General features: G+C 37.6%; 2 protein-coding genes across 2 annotated transcripts in view; both read left to right on the forward strand.

Annotated features, from left to right (window-relative positions):
• Positions 1-15,700, forward strand: tlcd4a (TLC domain containing 4a). The gene is made up of 7 exons (XM_088283579.1): positions 1-329; positions 4,061-4,230; positions 5,861-5,950; positions 7,438-7,496; positions 7,604-7,698; positions 11,836-11,909; positions 13,670-15,700. The coding sequence occupies exons 2-7, from the start codon at positions 4,076-4,078 to the stop codon at positions 13,983-13,985; spliced, it is 789 nt and encodes a 262-aa protein (XP_088139705.1). The 5' UTR covers positions 1-329; positions 4,061-4,075; the 3' UTR covers positions 13,986-15,700.
• LOC148318153 (alanine aminotransferase 2-like) overlaps positions 11,838-16,478 on the forward strand; it is a 19,569-nt gene continuing 14,928 nt past the window's right edge. Inside the window, exon 1 of the mRNA XM_088283577.1 lies at positions 11,838-11,909. The gene's annotated coding sequence lies outside the window, so the exon portion shown is untranslated. The remainder of the gene's footprint in view (positions 11,910-16,478) is intronic.

Consider the following 16,478-nt stretch of genomic DNA (forward strand, 5'->3'; position numbering starts at 1 on the left):
TAAATTGGGGCGGGCCCTGCCACAAGCAAGCACGCACCAATCACAACAATCCCCTAAAAAAAACATTCATGGAACCACTGCAAATATGCACGTTAGCTATCAACACGGTTTGTGGATAAACACTGCATGGCTGACGCGGATGAGGAGCTCCCCAAGGCCGTCCGTGTCCCACGCTACTGTTTAGCTAGTTATGCGTGTATGTTGTTGATCCAGCATGGATCGATATGATAGCCGTGGATATGACACGGCGTGTGCACCTCCGCTTGCAGCAGCGAGATCCTAAGTAGCTGTGGGAGAACGAAACAGGGCGTCTTCATGAAAGTCGTAAGGTAAGCATATGTCCCCCCCCCACCCCAATACACCAGGCGACGTCAAGCCCGCCAAGGCAATTCGACGTGATTCGACCTTGCGCGGAGGTTTTGCTTGTCGAAAAGAAAGTGATAGCATCGTAAGTGTGTATGAGTGTGACAGAGAAACCCCGTTGTCTGGCTGGAGGAATTTGATGCTGAAAGCGAAGTTATAGGTTGTACGTGGCGGGCAGACGGTTTCCCCCTCAACGCGTTTTACGCAAGCGCATTTTACCCGATATATAGTCCGAACGTGAAGCAGGAAACACAAGGAAACGTCTGAGTCACATCATATTGAAAATCACTGAATTTCTCTTCAAATTATTATTTCTTTGCCTGGAAGAAAATACTGTATGATTTTTCATAACAATAACAAAGCAACACGTCTTACACAAGCATATTGCTCAATGTAAAGTCTGAACATGTGACAAAACAAGAAAAGACATCGGAGTCACATAATACTGAAATAGACTACATTTCTCTTCATTTTTACATATTTTCTTCTGGAAGGAATTTACTGTATGCTGCTCATAATAATTCTTACGCAAGGGAATTTTTAGCCCAATGTACAGTCTGAACATGAAGCTTGTAGCACAAGGAAATATGTCTCAGTGACATGTTTTACATATAGACTACAGCTCTCTCCAAATTCATTTATATGTTATTTTTTTCAGTGCAGAAATACCGTATGCCTCTCATAATAAAATTATGACTACATTTTTCTCCAAATCCATTCTTGCCCAATTTTCTAAGGATGACAAGTGTATTTTAGACCTCAAACAGTCTGAACTTTCAGTGAGCAACACAAGGAAATGCAGTATATCTCAATTCTGAATATTGCTCAATAGACTATATAAGGGCCATTTTGTGGTATTTGTATGTAGGTCACCAAGTTTACAGTCAAGTGCCACTATCGTTGTTGTTATATGACCATCTCAAGGCCTTTTCACAGCAGTCAAGGATCGCATTCAGGAGTGCTTCGGTGCCACACCAGTGGAACTTTTAATTTAAACTTCAATTTGGCCTTTTCTTTTGCATCTGCTTTAGCCCAATGTGATATTTTATATGCATCAATACGTAAAATAGTTAAACTTGATTTTAAAACCAATATGCTCATTGGCATTCATTGGCAGATGTGTTATTCCAACCTGACCTACGGTAAGTCTGTTGACAAATAAAAGCCAAGTGCATCTTATAATGTTGCAAAATTACTCTTAATAAAATATTTTCTTATGGAAAAGAACAATGGGGCATATGTTTAAGTGCCATATTTTTATTTGCCATTATCACATTGTCCACCATTTGCTTTTGTTGACTATCTTGAAGTGGATCCGGACTATTTGCCCTTGAAGGCAACGTGATCTTTGCATGAACGTGTACTACAAAAGAAATTTGACTGATTGGTTTGATTTATAAACCAAATAACGAAATGTTGTTTATTTGGTTATGATAAGTGATTTAAAAACTAAATCATAATGAAGAAATATCACATGAAAGGGACTGATATTATAGTCATCAAACTTTTTGAAACTGATTCAGTTACTGTTCGGTCATTGTTTTCCAGAGTAAAAGCATGTGTTTGATAATCAGTCTGCTTTCATGGAGAACTGCAGAAATCCGACAATAATTACTGTTGAGAGGCTGAAATCAGGATTTGGACAATTTGAAGTTAATCCATTGCTATAAATGACGACTTCAATATTAAAATGGTTGTCGATTAATTTGATAATCCATCAGTTCTCAATTAATCAATTAATACTGACACCGCAAGTCTTAACCAAGAGTCCATCTTCTAAAAGTCCTCCCTACGCTGCATCCTGCTAAATAAAAGTCTGCATGCTCATTGATTTAGAGGCGAGCTAAAGAAAACCCTTCTACAGTACTTGCTTCGTGACTTTTTGTCTTGGCTTCGTTCTTTCAGTGAAGTGTATCGTTTATCTTTAGGCTAAGTAGCACCATTATTGAGACGGGTATAAAATTACGTACTGTGTATGTGCCCATTGACGGACAGTACACATTAAGACTATAACAAAAATGGTCTAAACTGGAAAATATTTTTATTTGATTTATTCATTTTACGGCTGTCAAAATGAAAGCATTAGCTCAAGATTAATAAAAAAAATTCACGCTGTTAAATATTTTAACGCAATTAACTCAGTTTTATTTAGTACTTCAGAAATAATTTGCGTACTTTGCAAAGCCAAATTCAGATATTAGCTGTACATCATGAGCACATCATCTCAGAACAAAACACTGTGTTCAAGTTACCACTGGGCCTTGCAAACCAACACTGCTGGAGGGTTGGTGCTTGTCGGGAAAACTAAATGTATTGTGAAAGTTTGGAGAATTGCTAGACTCCGTTTATATCATATTCATGGGTCTAAGAAAGCTATTAGAACAGTCTTTGATTTAAAATACACTTCATATTGGGTGATTTTACATTCATTCCAAGATATTATTCACGTAAATACCTGTTACAAGCTTTAAAAAAAATTGTTGAAAAATGTGATTAATTGCAATTAATTACGGAATTTCTTTGCGATTATTAGTCTAAAAGATTTAATATCTTGACAGCACTCTTATTTTTATTTTAAAGATGCTAACTATATCAAATCAAATAGACGATAACTGTCTGTTTGGATCATATTCGCTGGTGGACACCCAGTTGGAGTTTACTAAAAAACTAAACACACAAGTGAAAGCATTACACACATTGTGTTTTTAAACACAAAACATGCTTTATTAAAAAAATAAAAATAAATAATTGCTTGTGCTAATGCTAAAGGCAACCTTATAACTCATTAGCATGCTAATGAAAATTAGCATAAACTTTGGGAGTTATAGTTCATTAAATAATGAATATTATGGAAATGCAGCGTAATATAACAATACTCAAAGGCACAAAGTCTTCCCAATGTGTGAATTTAGTTGAATCACAACTTTCCCTACACAGCCCCTAAAAGGCTAACACGCGTAGGAACAGCTGGCGTTTGTTTTTATCATTTTTAATTGTGATTTTTTTTTTTTTCTTTCTTACTAATGTATTTTCCCATTTTCCCTTCAAGGTATATTTGATGTTGAGTGTTCAAGGAGTTTTCCTTTCCTCAAAATTCACGGATAAAAAAAACAACAAAAAAAAAACCAGACTTTTTGTTGGGCCAAAACACATTTGCACATGACATGAGACCAAATACAATCTCCAAGGTCTAAGGCTAACCCAGTAAGTCCCAAGACTTGTAAAAATAACAGAAGATAAAATAAATATGATTAAAAAAAGGAACAATAATGCTTGTTCATAAATTCAGTGTGTGCAAAGATGCGAACCATCAAAGATGTGGATGTAGCGGAATTAAAATACAAGTGGCTAGAATTTCAGGTCATTTTGTACCTGACAAAAAGAATAGCGTGCTCAAGAATAAATTACTCATCGTGCCTCAAAACACGTCATGTTTTCTGGAAATGATTGTTTCACGTTCCAGACTAGATTCAGCTGAGCAACAGCGAACAGCAGGTCCAAATGTGAGATTTCACACACCAACAGGCCATGTGTGAAGACACGACAGGCTGTGTTTGCTTGCTGTTCGGTGCACAGATTATCTCTTCACTACTCTGGTGATTTTATCTGTCCGTCATCTCATCTATTACGCGGTCTCCATATATATGTACAATATATAAGATGACGAAGAAAAATTCTTCTTCTCTTCTCTTTGTAGTGGAGCCGGGTGGCCATGGACCCGTTCAGCCAGTTTATCCTCACCATCTCGGTGACCAGCTTCTTCACTTTCCAGTGGCTCTTCCACAAAGTCAGCCCCTGGGTGTCGACGCGCATCAGCCCGGGCTTCCTCGGCCTCAGCGACAAGCAGAAGGTGGAATGGAACTCGAGGTGAGCGGCTCGCGACACTCAAATTGAGATTCAAAGCCTTGACGAGTCTCATTTGAATATGTCCACAGAAAATTCACATATGTCTTAATTAAGTTAATTGTGGTACTGGTATATAAGCGCACTGTGCACCTAATTGAGCTACTTGAGTCCGTAACTATGACAACTAGTTTTCATGAGTCTCCAACCGTCGGCCACTGCTTTTGCAGTTGAATCGCCGCTCAACGGTGTTGCAGATGTAACAGCGAGTCAAAAAAAAGTAGCTTTCACATAATAATACATATAAAATAAAAAATAAAAATGCTTTTGGGTTTTAAGCATAAGCAAGAATCAACCAGCCAGTAGCTACAACGGCACCGCCTATAGCAGTATAGTAGTAGTAGTGGTACTGTGAGATTTAAATGTAATTAATTCTGTAGTGGTTTGTAAATCAAATAAGCTTTTCCCATTGAAATGAATGGAAATGCCATTAATCTGTTCCAGCATTCCCCACAAAAAATGCTGAGGTGTGTCTTTCATGAGGAAAAATAGCACTCCATATTGTAATATATAAAAACGTACAGTATAGAGGTAATTAGGTAGTTTTTCTCTCAATGCATCAATTAACTGCTACTCGTCCTGATGTGCTCGCCAAAGCTCAGCAGTATAAGACAGACAGAGGGATTTACTCTTAATTAAGGCGTTATGAATCTCACTTGATCCTAAACTTTAGTAGTGTTTATAACATCTTAAGCATTACACTTTTCTCGGAGCTTATCACTGCAGCACTAATTTTAGTCGTTTTACACTAAGGATATGACTGAGAGTCCAATTTTTTTATATTGTCTGCCTACATGTTGTTGCTCTGCCATTGTATGCATAAAGGGTCAAAGTACCACAACATAGATGCATCGCTACGTGTATCGTGGGCTAAACTTTGGTGGAGCAAACAGACAAGTAAAAGCAATTTTGAAATTGTATTTAGCATTAGCAACTATTATTCCTATTCACACATTTTCTGATAAAAATCTGAATTCTTACTCTGCCATTCCGACATTAAACATGCTGGAAAAATAATTTTTAGAATTGGTCAATGGTTGCAATTTAACATTTTTCCAATCTGTCCGTGCAGCCACAGTCACCAGTTGAAAATAAAAGGGAATTAATTGCACACTTATAATGTAAAAAGAAAAAAACAGTTCATTCATCAGCCAAATTTGCTATGTCCCGATCGCTTTATGGTATTTATCGACCCAATTTAAAGGCCAGGCAACATTTGTCGACGTTATGTGCCAATTTGTTCTGGGAACATTGCAGAATATACATCCTGTGCTGAGATCTTGGAGCGCCTTGGGAACATTGTTGAGCAGATTGCTTGGACTGGATACAACAGATAGAATTCCACACTCGCCAATGTGCATGACTCACTCATTTTCATCGTCACTCCTTATCGCTTTATTACTCATGATAGCACTCATGAAATTAAAATGGCTGCTTGGTTTATGAGGGGCAAATAAAATGTAATGATTAGTGGTGATGGGTCCAGGCTACGTTCTGCCATGACTTAGCACTCAATGCGGATGTCACTGTGTCACCTGACCACTCTTGCTTGATTGTAGGTTTTTTTTAAAAAAAAAATGTAATTTATTTTCAGGACAGTATCGACTCTTCACGCACTGTTAGTGGGGATCTTCTGTCTTTACATTTTGTTCTTTGATGGCGCTGTCAACGAAGACCCAGTCTGGTAAGTGTTTGTAAAATGATTTGACTTTGTGTACCCTTTTCTATTTTTTAAATAGGACGTAAATCAACTTTTTTTTATCAAGACTATGTTCAATGCAGTCGGACTAGTCTAGAAACACGGCAGTCTTGTTAATATTACGTTTATGAAATATGAGTTAAGCAGTAAAAAATAAAATGTCATGTCAGTTGGCAGACATTTTCTTGTTTCGGCTTCAGAAAACACGGGAACCATGATTAGTCGTTACCTGTGCCCTGAGCAACTGTGCTGTCATTTTCAGTTGGCAGAAAGTGACAAAATGGCCGACGCCTGAGATGACTAAAAACGGATGGATTTCCCTGCATAACTCACATTCCACAAACGCAATGTTAATCAGAAGGCCATGACTAGTCAAAGGCACGTAGAACATATTATTGCAAAAAAAAAAAAAAATTGGGGTTGACTTTCCCTTTAAGTATTTTTCCCCCAGAAAATTAATTTTATAACTGATTTCAAGAATTATTTAAAAATGTAATTATTTTTATTTATTTATTATTATTTTATTTTATTATTTATATTTGCACTGGAGACAGGAAGCTCTCTGTTGTTGTACACTGAATATAATGACGATAAAGGTCATTCTGATTCTAATTCTGATCCGTGATAATTAAAGTGCTTCCGCAAAGTATTCATATTGTTTCACTTTTTCAAAATTTTATGTCACAGGCTTGTTTCAAAATGTATTGAGTACATTTTAACGTCAAAATTATACACCTAGCACTCCATACTGACAGAATTGAAAGAATGAGATATAAAGTATACACACTTGGTAATTGTGCTTTCTTTATTTTTATTTAGTTTATTGATTACATTTGATGTGATCCTATATGTACTTATGGTTTTCACGGTGTCTCGTGATTTCCTAACCTCATCGGAGCAGAAGGAGAAATAAAAAAGCAAAATCTGGACATCAGTCTGAATCGTGGCCTTTTTTTTGCTGGACTAGTGTAGCGACACATTCAAAACTTTTTCCACTAGAGTTCTCCCAATCCGATTACATGATCCAAAATCAGAGCCAATCGCTGTTATACTATAAAACATTTCAGGTTTTTTTCATAACCGGTGTTGTCGGAAGCACACACTGAGATGTGGAAACATTTTGTGTCAATATTTTGGGAGCAAATTTCACTGTTTGTAGATGAGCAGATTGTCATACGCGAAATTAACATTGAAGCGTGAAACTAGTCTCTTCTTTGTTCCTTTGACTGTAGCCATTTATTGTTAAATAAACAGATTGTTCTTCACTCAGGAGAGAGCACCTTTTGTTTTTTGTTTTAAACCACTTTTATCTTCATTTGAGCGTCCATTTAAGCCCAGGACTGTGCAAATGGGTTAAAAACATATTTATGGAAAGGAGCTTTTCCCAACTGGCCTCAGTGTGCAACACCAAACACTCAATCATAAAAAGGATATTAAAATGTTCAAATAAACATCATGTGCTTTTCCCACAGGGGAGATCCGACGCTCGTGAAGACTAATGTTGCTATTACAACAGGCTACCTCATATCTGGTAAGGAAAGCCTCTCTGGTAATGTGTTAATCAGCTGTACAATTTCTTCTTTTAATAGCCCCTCCCACTCTCTCTCTCCCTCCCCATCTTATCTTTCTGTTTTCCAGATCTGTTGCTAATATTTTACTATTGGAAAGCGATAGGAGACAAGTTTTTTGTAGTGCACCATCTGGCAGCGTTGTATGCTTACTACTATGTACTGGTGAGTGCCTTATTGTCCAATAGCAGAACATGCAGGCAAGATGGGAAGGAGACAATCAAGGGTGAACAGCAGTGTCATGGCCGTCTAGACGTTTACTTATTAAACTTGGTAAGTTGTAAGTTCATCTGACGAAGGCAAGTCAGTGAACATGGTTGGGAGTAAGAGGACGCTACGGCAAACAAGTTCAAACCTCTACTTCAAACTCACTCACTCTTGCCTCTCGGTGTAAAATTAACTCTTCCGCTAGACTATTCTGCTCTCAAAGTGCCCCGAAAAAAATCAATTTCCAGGTTGACACAAGCCAGACAGCAATGGGGTCAGTTGTCCGTGACTCATAAAGTTATCTTTAAAAGTGCACCTTGAAAATGAATTTTTAAACTCGTCTGACATCATTCTCCCCCGTAAATCAATCTCTGTTGCACTTTATAAGCACAAACATATCTGAACCGATCAGAGGACGAAAGAATGCAGACGCCAGCGAGCAGGCCTTGCTTAGTGAATCTTAAATTTGATCATTACAAGCTGAAAATGGATCGTTGACGTCTTTAGCCGTCAATGGCAGTATATGAGTTAAAAAGAAACATTTGACAATTACATTTGCATAAACACAGAGGCTTAAATGTGATTAGACCAAAGAAAATACGCACACAACCAACTAGAAGCTGTGCAGCCAAGAAACACACTGTGAATAGTTCTTCTGATAGTGTTTGAGTCGACAGAGAAGGCATTTGAAGGCCCTAACTGCACGCCACTGAAACACACACTCTTGAACCCCACTTTCAGACATAAAAAGTGTTCCGTTTCTGACATAAGTCTCAATATTATCACTCCTCTGTTGAGGGGTTGTCACTCACTAAGACCTCTGTGCTGAGTGCGCCGAGTCTTTTAGCACAACTGCTGTTCACTCTTGGTTTGCTCTCAAATTGTCAAAATCATCAGTCGCATAACGGTTATGGAACTGATGGACTACATGGCATTTTTTGCATGGAATGCTCAACGATGGTATTGGCTGTTGTACCCACCCCTACCCTCGCTGGCTCACGTCTTCTTATACTTCCTGTCCTTCATTTTCCTGCCTCCCCGACCCCTTCTCTCAATGCACTCTTGAGTTTTAGCGCAACACCTGCTTTGCATGCCGACAGCAGGGCCCTTCAGGTTTCTTGTTACCGTGCATGTTAACAAATTGTGTTTAACCTCACAACTGGCTGCATATCTGCAATAGTGTTTGCCATCTGTTTTTGTGCCGGAGACTCGTTACGCTTCTCTCTCTTCCTCGCACTTTTCCTCTAAAGAGAAAACTGGCAAAGCCGTTAAATGCTTGTTATTGGCCCTTCAAAAAAAGGTTTTCTTTTCAAAAGGCTGTACAGTTCTCGCACTGGAGTCTTGTCTTATTGGGTAAAACCTTTTAAGTATAATAATATTACACAGTAACACTGTAATCAGTGGCTGGATATCAGAGTAATCACGTGATGCACGTCCATTCCATCCATTTGTTTGCTTCCATTTCGATCATACCATTGTCATCAAGATGCTTGCGCAGCATGCATCCCCGTTTTCTAATATCACTCGTCCCAACTACGAGTTCCCTTTTTAGCCACGTGGGGGCAGCAGAAATATGTGGTAAAATGTCACCAATTCTTTTGCGCGGGTGATGAATGTGCTTTTCAGTATAAACTAAGAACAGTTCTGTGAGCCGAGCATCAGCAAGTCTAAACAGGAGTCCTTATTTCTGTCTCATAATACAAATTAAGTCAATATTGCAACACAGTTTGGTTGAAAGGTCTATTTTGGGCAAGCAGAACAAGCACTTTTAAGAGTTTGGAGACATCCATACTGTCACTGGACACTCATGACTGTCTTTTGTAGAAATATAATCTGGTACAAAAGTTTTTTTTATCCCTCCAACTGATGAGAACCAAATTGTGTCCACCCTATAGATGTCATTTGCGTTTGCTTTACTTTGATAAGGAGTCAAACTTGTCACTTGTTGTCAAAGTTTTATTAGTTTTATCGTTCCAGCGTGTGTCTCTGTGTGGGTGTTCACTTAAAATTACAAATGTACAAGTTAGCGTCTTTTTTTATTTATTTATTTTTAAAGGCTTGTTTTCATTGTTGTCCTCCTTCATCACTCTTGCTGTGGTCTTGATGAGAAGAGTGATTTTCTGTTTTTAAATTGCACCAATATGAAAACCATAATATTATGCCTCCTGCGGGACGATAAGATGCATGCTCAATTTCTAAATGTTTGTCTTTGTCAATTCATATTTGCGTCCAGTATGTAGCGGCATTGCACTTTTTTGTTGTTGTTTTTGTGTTGTTGTTCTAATCTTTCTGTCTCTGTCTTTTTAACATTATCGCAACATGCAAAGACTACCAAGTTGACCTGTGTATAAACAGTTCATGCAAAAACTACCGAAAAAGACGCGTATGTGTATGTGTGTGTCGTTAAAGGAGCGTTTGAGCTAGATGGTGACCTCCTCCTTATTTTATTCCTGTCTTGTCTGCTGTTATTGCTGTTTGGTTGCACTGCGCAGATGTGATGCCCAGTCACAGTATGGACTTACCAGTTCCTAGAGGTACTAGCGTGCTCGCGCTAAGGTGGAAAGTATTGTACACAGGCCGAACACTGTTATGTATTCCTTAGTAAGTATGTTGTAATGACACTTTTATTTCAGCCTGGAGGTAAGTTTCCTTTTTCTATGGTGATCAAAGACAGGCCAAGAGTCTTAATGTGCTTACCGGACAGAGAATTAAATGCAATATTGAGATTCAAATAGAAACAATTCTGCCTTTACAAGGATAATATTGTGTTTTTATTGCTATTTGAAAAGTTATTGATTTGTTTGGCCTGCATCGTGCTATTTTATTTCCCTTGTGTAGTAAACTTAAAACAAGGAACTTGTGAATCCAAACTTGCAATGTTATCTTAGTTAAGGCAGATATAGATCTTGTACTGAATCTCATTAAATAGCGAAGGTGTACCTAATGTTGTGGCCAGTGAGTGTGTGACATTGATAACAAATCACATGATTCAGCACTCCTTCAGCTTATATGTTGCTGTTGAGGAAGAATGTAATGTATATGTCCCTGCTCACGTGCTGTTCTGTGATTGTGTCAGGGATCGTCTCAATGTCGGAAAATGTCGCCTATCCCGTTTTTCTCTGCATAGAGATGCTCAAGCTTGTGTCGCTTAATGAGGAAACGCTAAACTATTGGAACGATTTCTGATGTCCACATATATTTTGATTGTGATGAGTGATTGCAGTTTTCTGACATATTAAATGATGTTACTTTTATACATTTCTTATATACAATGCCAAACCAAAAAAAAAAACTTGCAGATTCACTTTGAAAAATGTGCACAGAAAGCCTGACGTAGGTAAGAATGGCCATCAATCAAACAATATCACACCGTGATTACTTTTTATTTTTAATATCTTAATGATGACTCAACATCCATATTTCACAAGATAAACATAGCTATTATGATCAAATAAAATATCAATGAAATTCATACAAGAATGCGACATTTTTAGTGATCTGCGCCTCAAATGGGCGCTCTATGTCTTCATGGCTATGATTGTGATGTTTGTCAAATTTTCATCCAATTGAGGATAGCAGAAATAAGTAACAAACGTCATGCCAACCTTGTGAGTACACCACATAATATTCACTGAAAAGTTGCTTTTGTCTGCTAAAAGATAAAATAGTACAATTAAGGCAGTAAGTGCACTTTTGTGTGTAATTGTTTAAAAAAAAAAAAATCATTAAGGTATAATGGGATCAACAGACTGTCAAAGAGGACTGCAAATGCAACCAAACTGGTTGTCAGGAATGTTCAACGCTTCATAGTTGAACTTGATGTTCTGCATAAAGCATAAATCCAAGTTAACCATGTAGCGATCATTTTCTTCCGTTTGTCGTGACTTGACCATTAAACATGATTTAAGTACGGTAATTACCTCTTGTAAAAGTGCATACAAAAGGTGTGAAATTTGATTTATCTTGTTATGTCTCTTGGAATCTTAATTATGTCAGTGGTGAGCACGTCCTCCACTTGATCTTGTCTCATCTTGTTTTTTTTGCTTTGTACCTTTTTACGTCTACGTTGTTCTCCTCTTTTTGCTCTCCTTGCAGGGCCAAGGCATGTTGCCTTATTTTGCTAACTTCCGTCTGCTCGCCGAGTTTTCTACCCCATGTGTGAACCAACGGTACGTACCATCCTGTTGGCGAGTGGCTCTCAGGAATCAGACCTCAAATTTGTAGCACTTGTGACAGTTTTACCTCAAAACATGATTTGGAGCGTTGGGGGTCGAGAAGTGTTTACAAATGCGACAAGGGTGCATTGTTGTTTTAGTCAGATATTCGCACTTTCAATGTTCCTCACGAGACTCATTTTCAAGTGATTGTTTTCATGCCTGTGTGTTTGTACGAAGGCAAAAGACCGATCCGTTCCAGAATGATGATCAACCTCCACTTTTCCTTCGAAAGCAACAAATTAATCTGTTGTACAATAATGAGCAATATAAATTTTATGCTGCGGAAATGTTTTGCTCTTAAAGGTTAGGCTTATTCACTCTAAAAAAATTGACTGTAGAATTTACAGTAAAAAAGATAATTGCCAGCAAAGTATAGTAAACTCAAATTTCATTGCTGCAAAAATTTAAATAAATTAAATTAATAAATAAAAACATATTACTGCCAATGTTTTACAAGTTTTTGCTGTATAAAAATACATATTTTTTATTTTTTTTTAAAGAAAACTACAATTTATTGTAATCTAATTTACAACTATTTCTTGTGCTGTAATAAATTAGTGTACTTACCCGGCAACTAAAATTGCCGGTAAATAAATAATACAATTACTTGTTGGAAAATGTTTTGCAGTCAATAATATTATTTTTACATTACCTGCTTTGCAAATTATGCAGATTGTAAATGAAACAAATAACACACTATCAGATCTGCTGCAAAATCCTTTTATTAAATTTAGAGCATCTCAAAATATGTATGCATACTTTTATGCTTCCCATTTAAACACAACTCCTTTGAAGTGATCTTTTCCAGCTCGGTTCAAAATGTTCCAAAACACCAAAAAAATGAAAACTTAACCGAATGTAACGCTCTCTGCCGACGTCAACATAACCTCACCACCACAAATGCCTTTCTGCAGCTGAGTGCACAAATGCATGTTACTAGCTGTAATGCTGCGTTTTTATTGAAAAAAATGCGATGTGAACACCATGCAAACTGCCCTCGTGCTAAATATTACATCTGCCTTAGTTAGCGTGATGGAAAATTAACGTCAATGAACCAAATAAGTTACTCACCAATTGGCTGAATTTTTAGTCTCACTCCGGTGACTGCGCCATTAACCTCTCCTCTCGAAAATTCTGACAGAGACTTTATTCATCATCTTCAATTATAATTGTTAACTCACTGAACTACTTTTGCTTGCAGTCTTTTAAGCGTTCACTATGACAACCTCACAAAATTCTAGTCAACAAGTATGACGTCAACATAAATCAGTCATGAATCAGATTTCAACAATAATGCATAAAACTATAAATGAATAAAATGTACATAATAAAAAAAAAACTTCCTACCAAAACGAGGCAGTTTTTATTCCAAATTGCAGCATTTGCAATTTAAGAAATGCATTGCTTACTGCGTGATTCAATTTGAATTATTCAGCCCTTAAAAGAAATAAACGCCACCAAGGGTAGTTGTGGTCCGCTCTTCACAAATTCACCTATTTGCACTTTTTTGGGAGTTGAATTTATCAGCGCTTTGCTAGAAACGCCCCAATTTGTGTTTTTGTTTTTCACATCATTGTGCTTTCTGTAATGCCCAAAGATGCTACAAGATGGCGCCAAAGCGCTACCTAATAGGAAAGTAGTACTTTGTGTCAAGGAAATTTGCTTTGTTGAAGCAATGCATCTTGAATGTGTTGTTGTTGTTACTGTTGCAGCTGGTTCTTTGAGGTTCTAGGTTACCCGAGGACTTCCCCAGCCAACATGGCGAACGGCGTAGCCATGGCAGTTGTGTTCTTCATGGTGCGCGTGGCCGTCATGCCGGTCTACTACAGCCGCATGTATGCCGTTTACGGCACTGAGGCCTTTTACCTGGTGCCCTACGGCGGACGCCTGGCGTGGATCTGCTCCAGCATCTGCTTGGACATCATGAACATTATGTGGATGCACAAGATTGCTCGAGGCTGCTACAAAGTGCTGCAGTCGGCACGCCGGACCAAAGTGGTGCCTCATGAGAACGGGAAGGTGGACTAGGACCAGGAAGCAGATGCCAGGTGTTGGAACGCTAACTTGTTCGCTGGCGCCATTAGCGGCGCGGATGTAACACGGAGGAAACATTTGAAAAGCTGGTGCAAGGATGATTTTTCATCTGACCGGCCCCCTTCAAGCCATGAAATGACCTATGAGCAAAATACTCTTGTGTTGCATACCTTTTATTTTATTTTTTTTAGAAGGAACAATTTACCACTTTCGTGGACATTGCAGCCCCAACTGAAATTGTTTACTTATCTCTACACACACATACACTGGTTAAGACTATTACTGCCCGACATCCTCATCAATGGTCAGTGCCATCAAATCCTTGAAGAAGGTTCAACCATTTTTCTTTCACTTAACTGTTTTTATCACGTCACTATCCTCAATGATAACGTAAGAAGTGTGACTAAAGTAGTGATACTGTTATTTAAGAGACTCGTTGACAAAGTAGACATTTTATTAGAACAGAATCCGTTTTCAAACATACTGAAACATTAAGTTGCCTTGCTTTTTGTTGTTTTTTTTTGGTTTGTTTGTTGTTGTTTTTTTAAGATGCAGTATATAAAGCCTGGAGTTTTATATTGATCAAGACGCACAGATACATTTGGAAATGCTGAAAGCAAATGTGAATGTCAATGCTGTTTTTCCACAAAGGAATGGGAATTTACAACAAGGAGTCGATCAGAATGAACTCACTCACAATGACTGTCGCTGAAATTATTATATTTATTTAGTTTAGTTCTATTTCAAAAGCAGGATTTTTTTTCCTCATCTATCACATGATTTTTTTTTTGTCAGAGGCAACAAACTTCTCTCCAGCACAATATAGCATTGCCTGTGAGCTGCAGTGTTTTTCTTTGAAAATGGTTCAAAGTCATCAATTAAGACTGTGATAGTTTTCACCTTTCATCGAACAATTCCTCTTTGGATACCTTTAATTTGTTTGCCTTGTCTGTGTGGATTTTCATTGGCTTTTTGTTTTGTGCTTTTTGTGTTTTAACAATTTAAACAAGCCATCATGTTCATGCTTTTTTTTTCTAATTTTAAACCTGTTATATTGTATTCACAGCAGACCTAAAGTCTGGCACACCGAAAGGTATCATCCATCCATTATCTGAGCCGCTTTTCTTCATGTGTTTCTGTTAATTATTGACAGGAGAGAAGTCATCTTTTTTTTTTCTTTTTTTTATGATGGCGGTCAGTATTGTAATGGAGCAAAAAGGACTATGAAGCAATGGACGATAACAAACGTCTTTGTGCATGTAATATTGCATGGGTATTGCACTGTAACAGATTTCCATCTGTTCTCATTGTCATGGACACATGTACACGATGTTTACGTAATGTCAACCCACACAAAACATCACAAAGCAGATGCTAAGTGGTTTTCATATCCAGCACAGAAATCATTAGCAAGGGAATACTTGACAAATCAGCCGTTTGGACGATGTATAGCAATGTGGGTTGTGCCAATACCAAGCAAACCTGAATGGAACTTTCATTATATGTTGTTTTAAATTATCAGTGGACATCAGTCAGACCGAAGTCCAAGCTGCCGTCAGTTCAATATTGTATGGAAATGAGATGGGAGTGGTTATAGTCAGGGGGGCAAGTTAAAGTGACATTCTGTGAATGTGAATTATTGGAAAATGGCAAATAATGAGCATTATATTTTCATTTGTTCCTTATAATAAATGAGAAGTTGAATCATATGCTGCGTCTCATGATGTAATATGCAGTTAAGTCTACTTTGGACAGCTCAACGCAACTATGTGTACGTATATGTATACATTTGGTTACCGAATAACTGGATGTAGGTACAGTACTTAACCTTTGCAAATGCAAACAAAGCAGACAGTAAAAGGGGTGGGCATTCGAGTAAAATGTTTCAATATTTTCATCTGATTGGGCTGAAATCTTGTTTCCGCGAATTGCTGCATTGGACAGAATTATTCTGCTGTGCTACATGCATGAGACGAGTTGCGATTGACTCAATTGTTTCAAGGTGGCCTATTAATTTCCCAGCAAGTTGCGCACAATAATAACATTCCTTTTTTGTTTTGATTATATTTTAACTGGGAAGAAGCTAATCATTTCCATTCGTATTGAACACAATTTCAAACTTGACTGTGCTCTTCTGAAAATGTGTTATGTAAAATTGTTCAACTTGACTCGGCTTGTGAAGAAAAAGAACATGCCGTGCATAAATATAGAAGTGAGGAAGTTAACACCATTTTAAGTCTGATTCAATTGAAATTAGATATAAAAGTTTTTTTAGTCCGATGTCCACTTGGACCACATCCAGTCCAGTAAATGTTGCGTCCTTCAACTGAGGGGAAAATGTATTTCTATAATTTAAATGTGATGAACAACAACTGATAATTCGTTCCTCTGAGATTCCAGTTTCAACCATTTTGACTTCTCATTTGCTGCCAAAATGTATATTAAGCAATTCTTTTACTTTACTGCATCTATAAAAGCCATCTCTTT

This window comes from Idiotropiscis lumnitzeri, chromosome 19, assembly GCF_059441095.1.
Source record: "Idiotropiscis lumnitzeri isolate Australia: NSW breed Sydney's pygmy pipehorse chromosome 19, RoL_Ilum_1.0, whole genome shotgun sequence".
Taxonomy (NCBI): Eukaryota; Metazoa; Chordata; class Actinopteri; order Syngnathiformes; family Syngnathidae; genus Idiotropiscis; species Idiotropiscis lumnitzeri.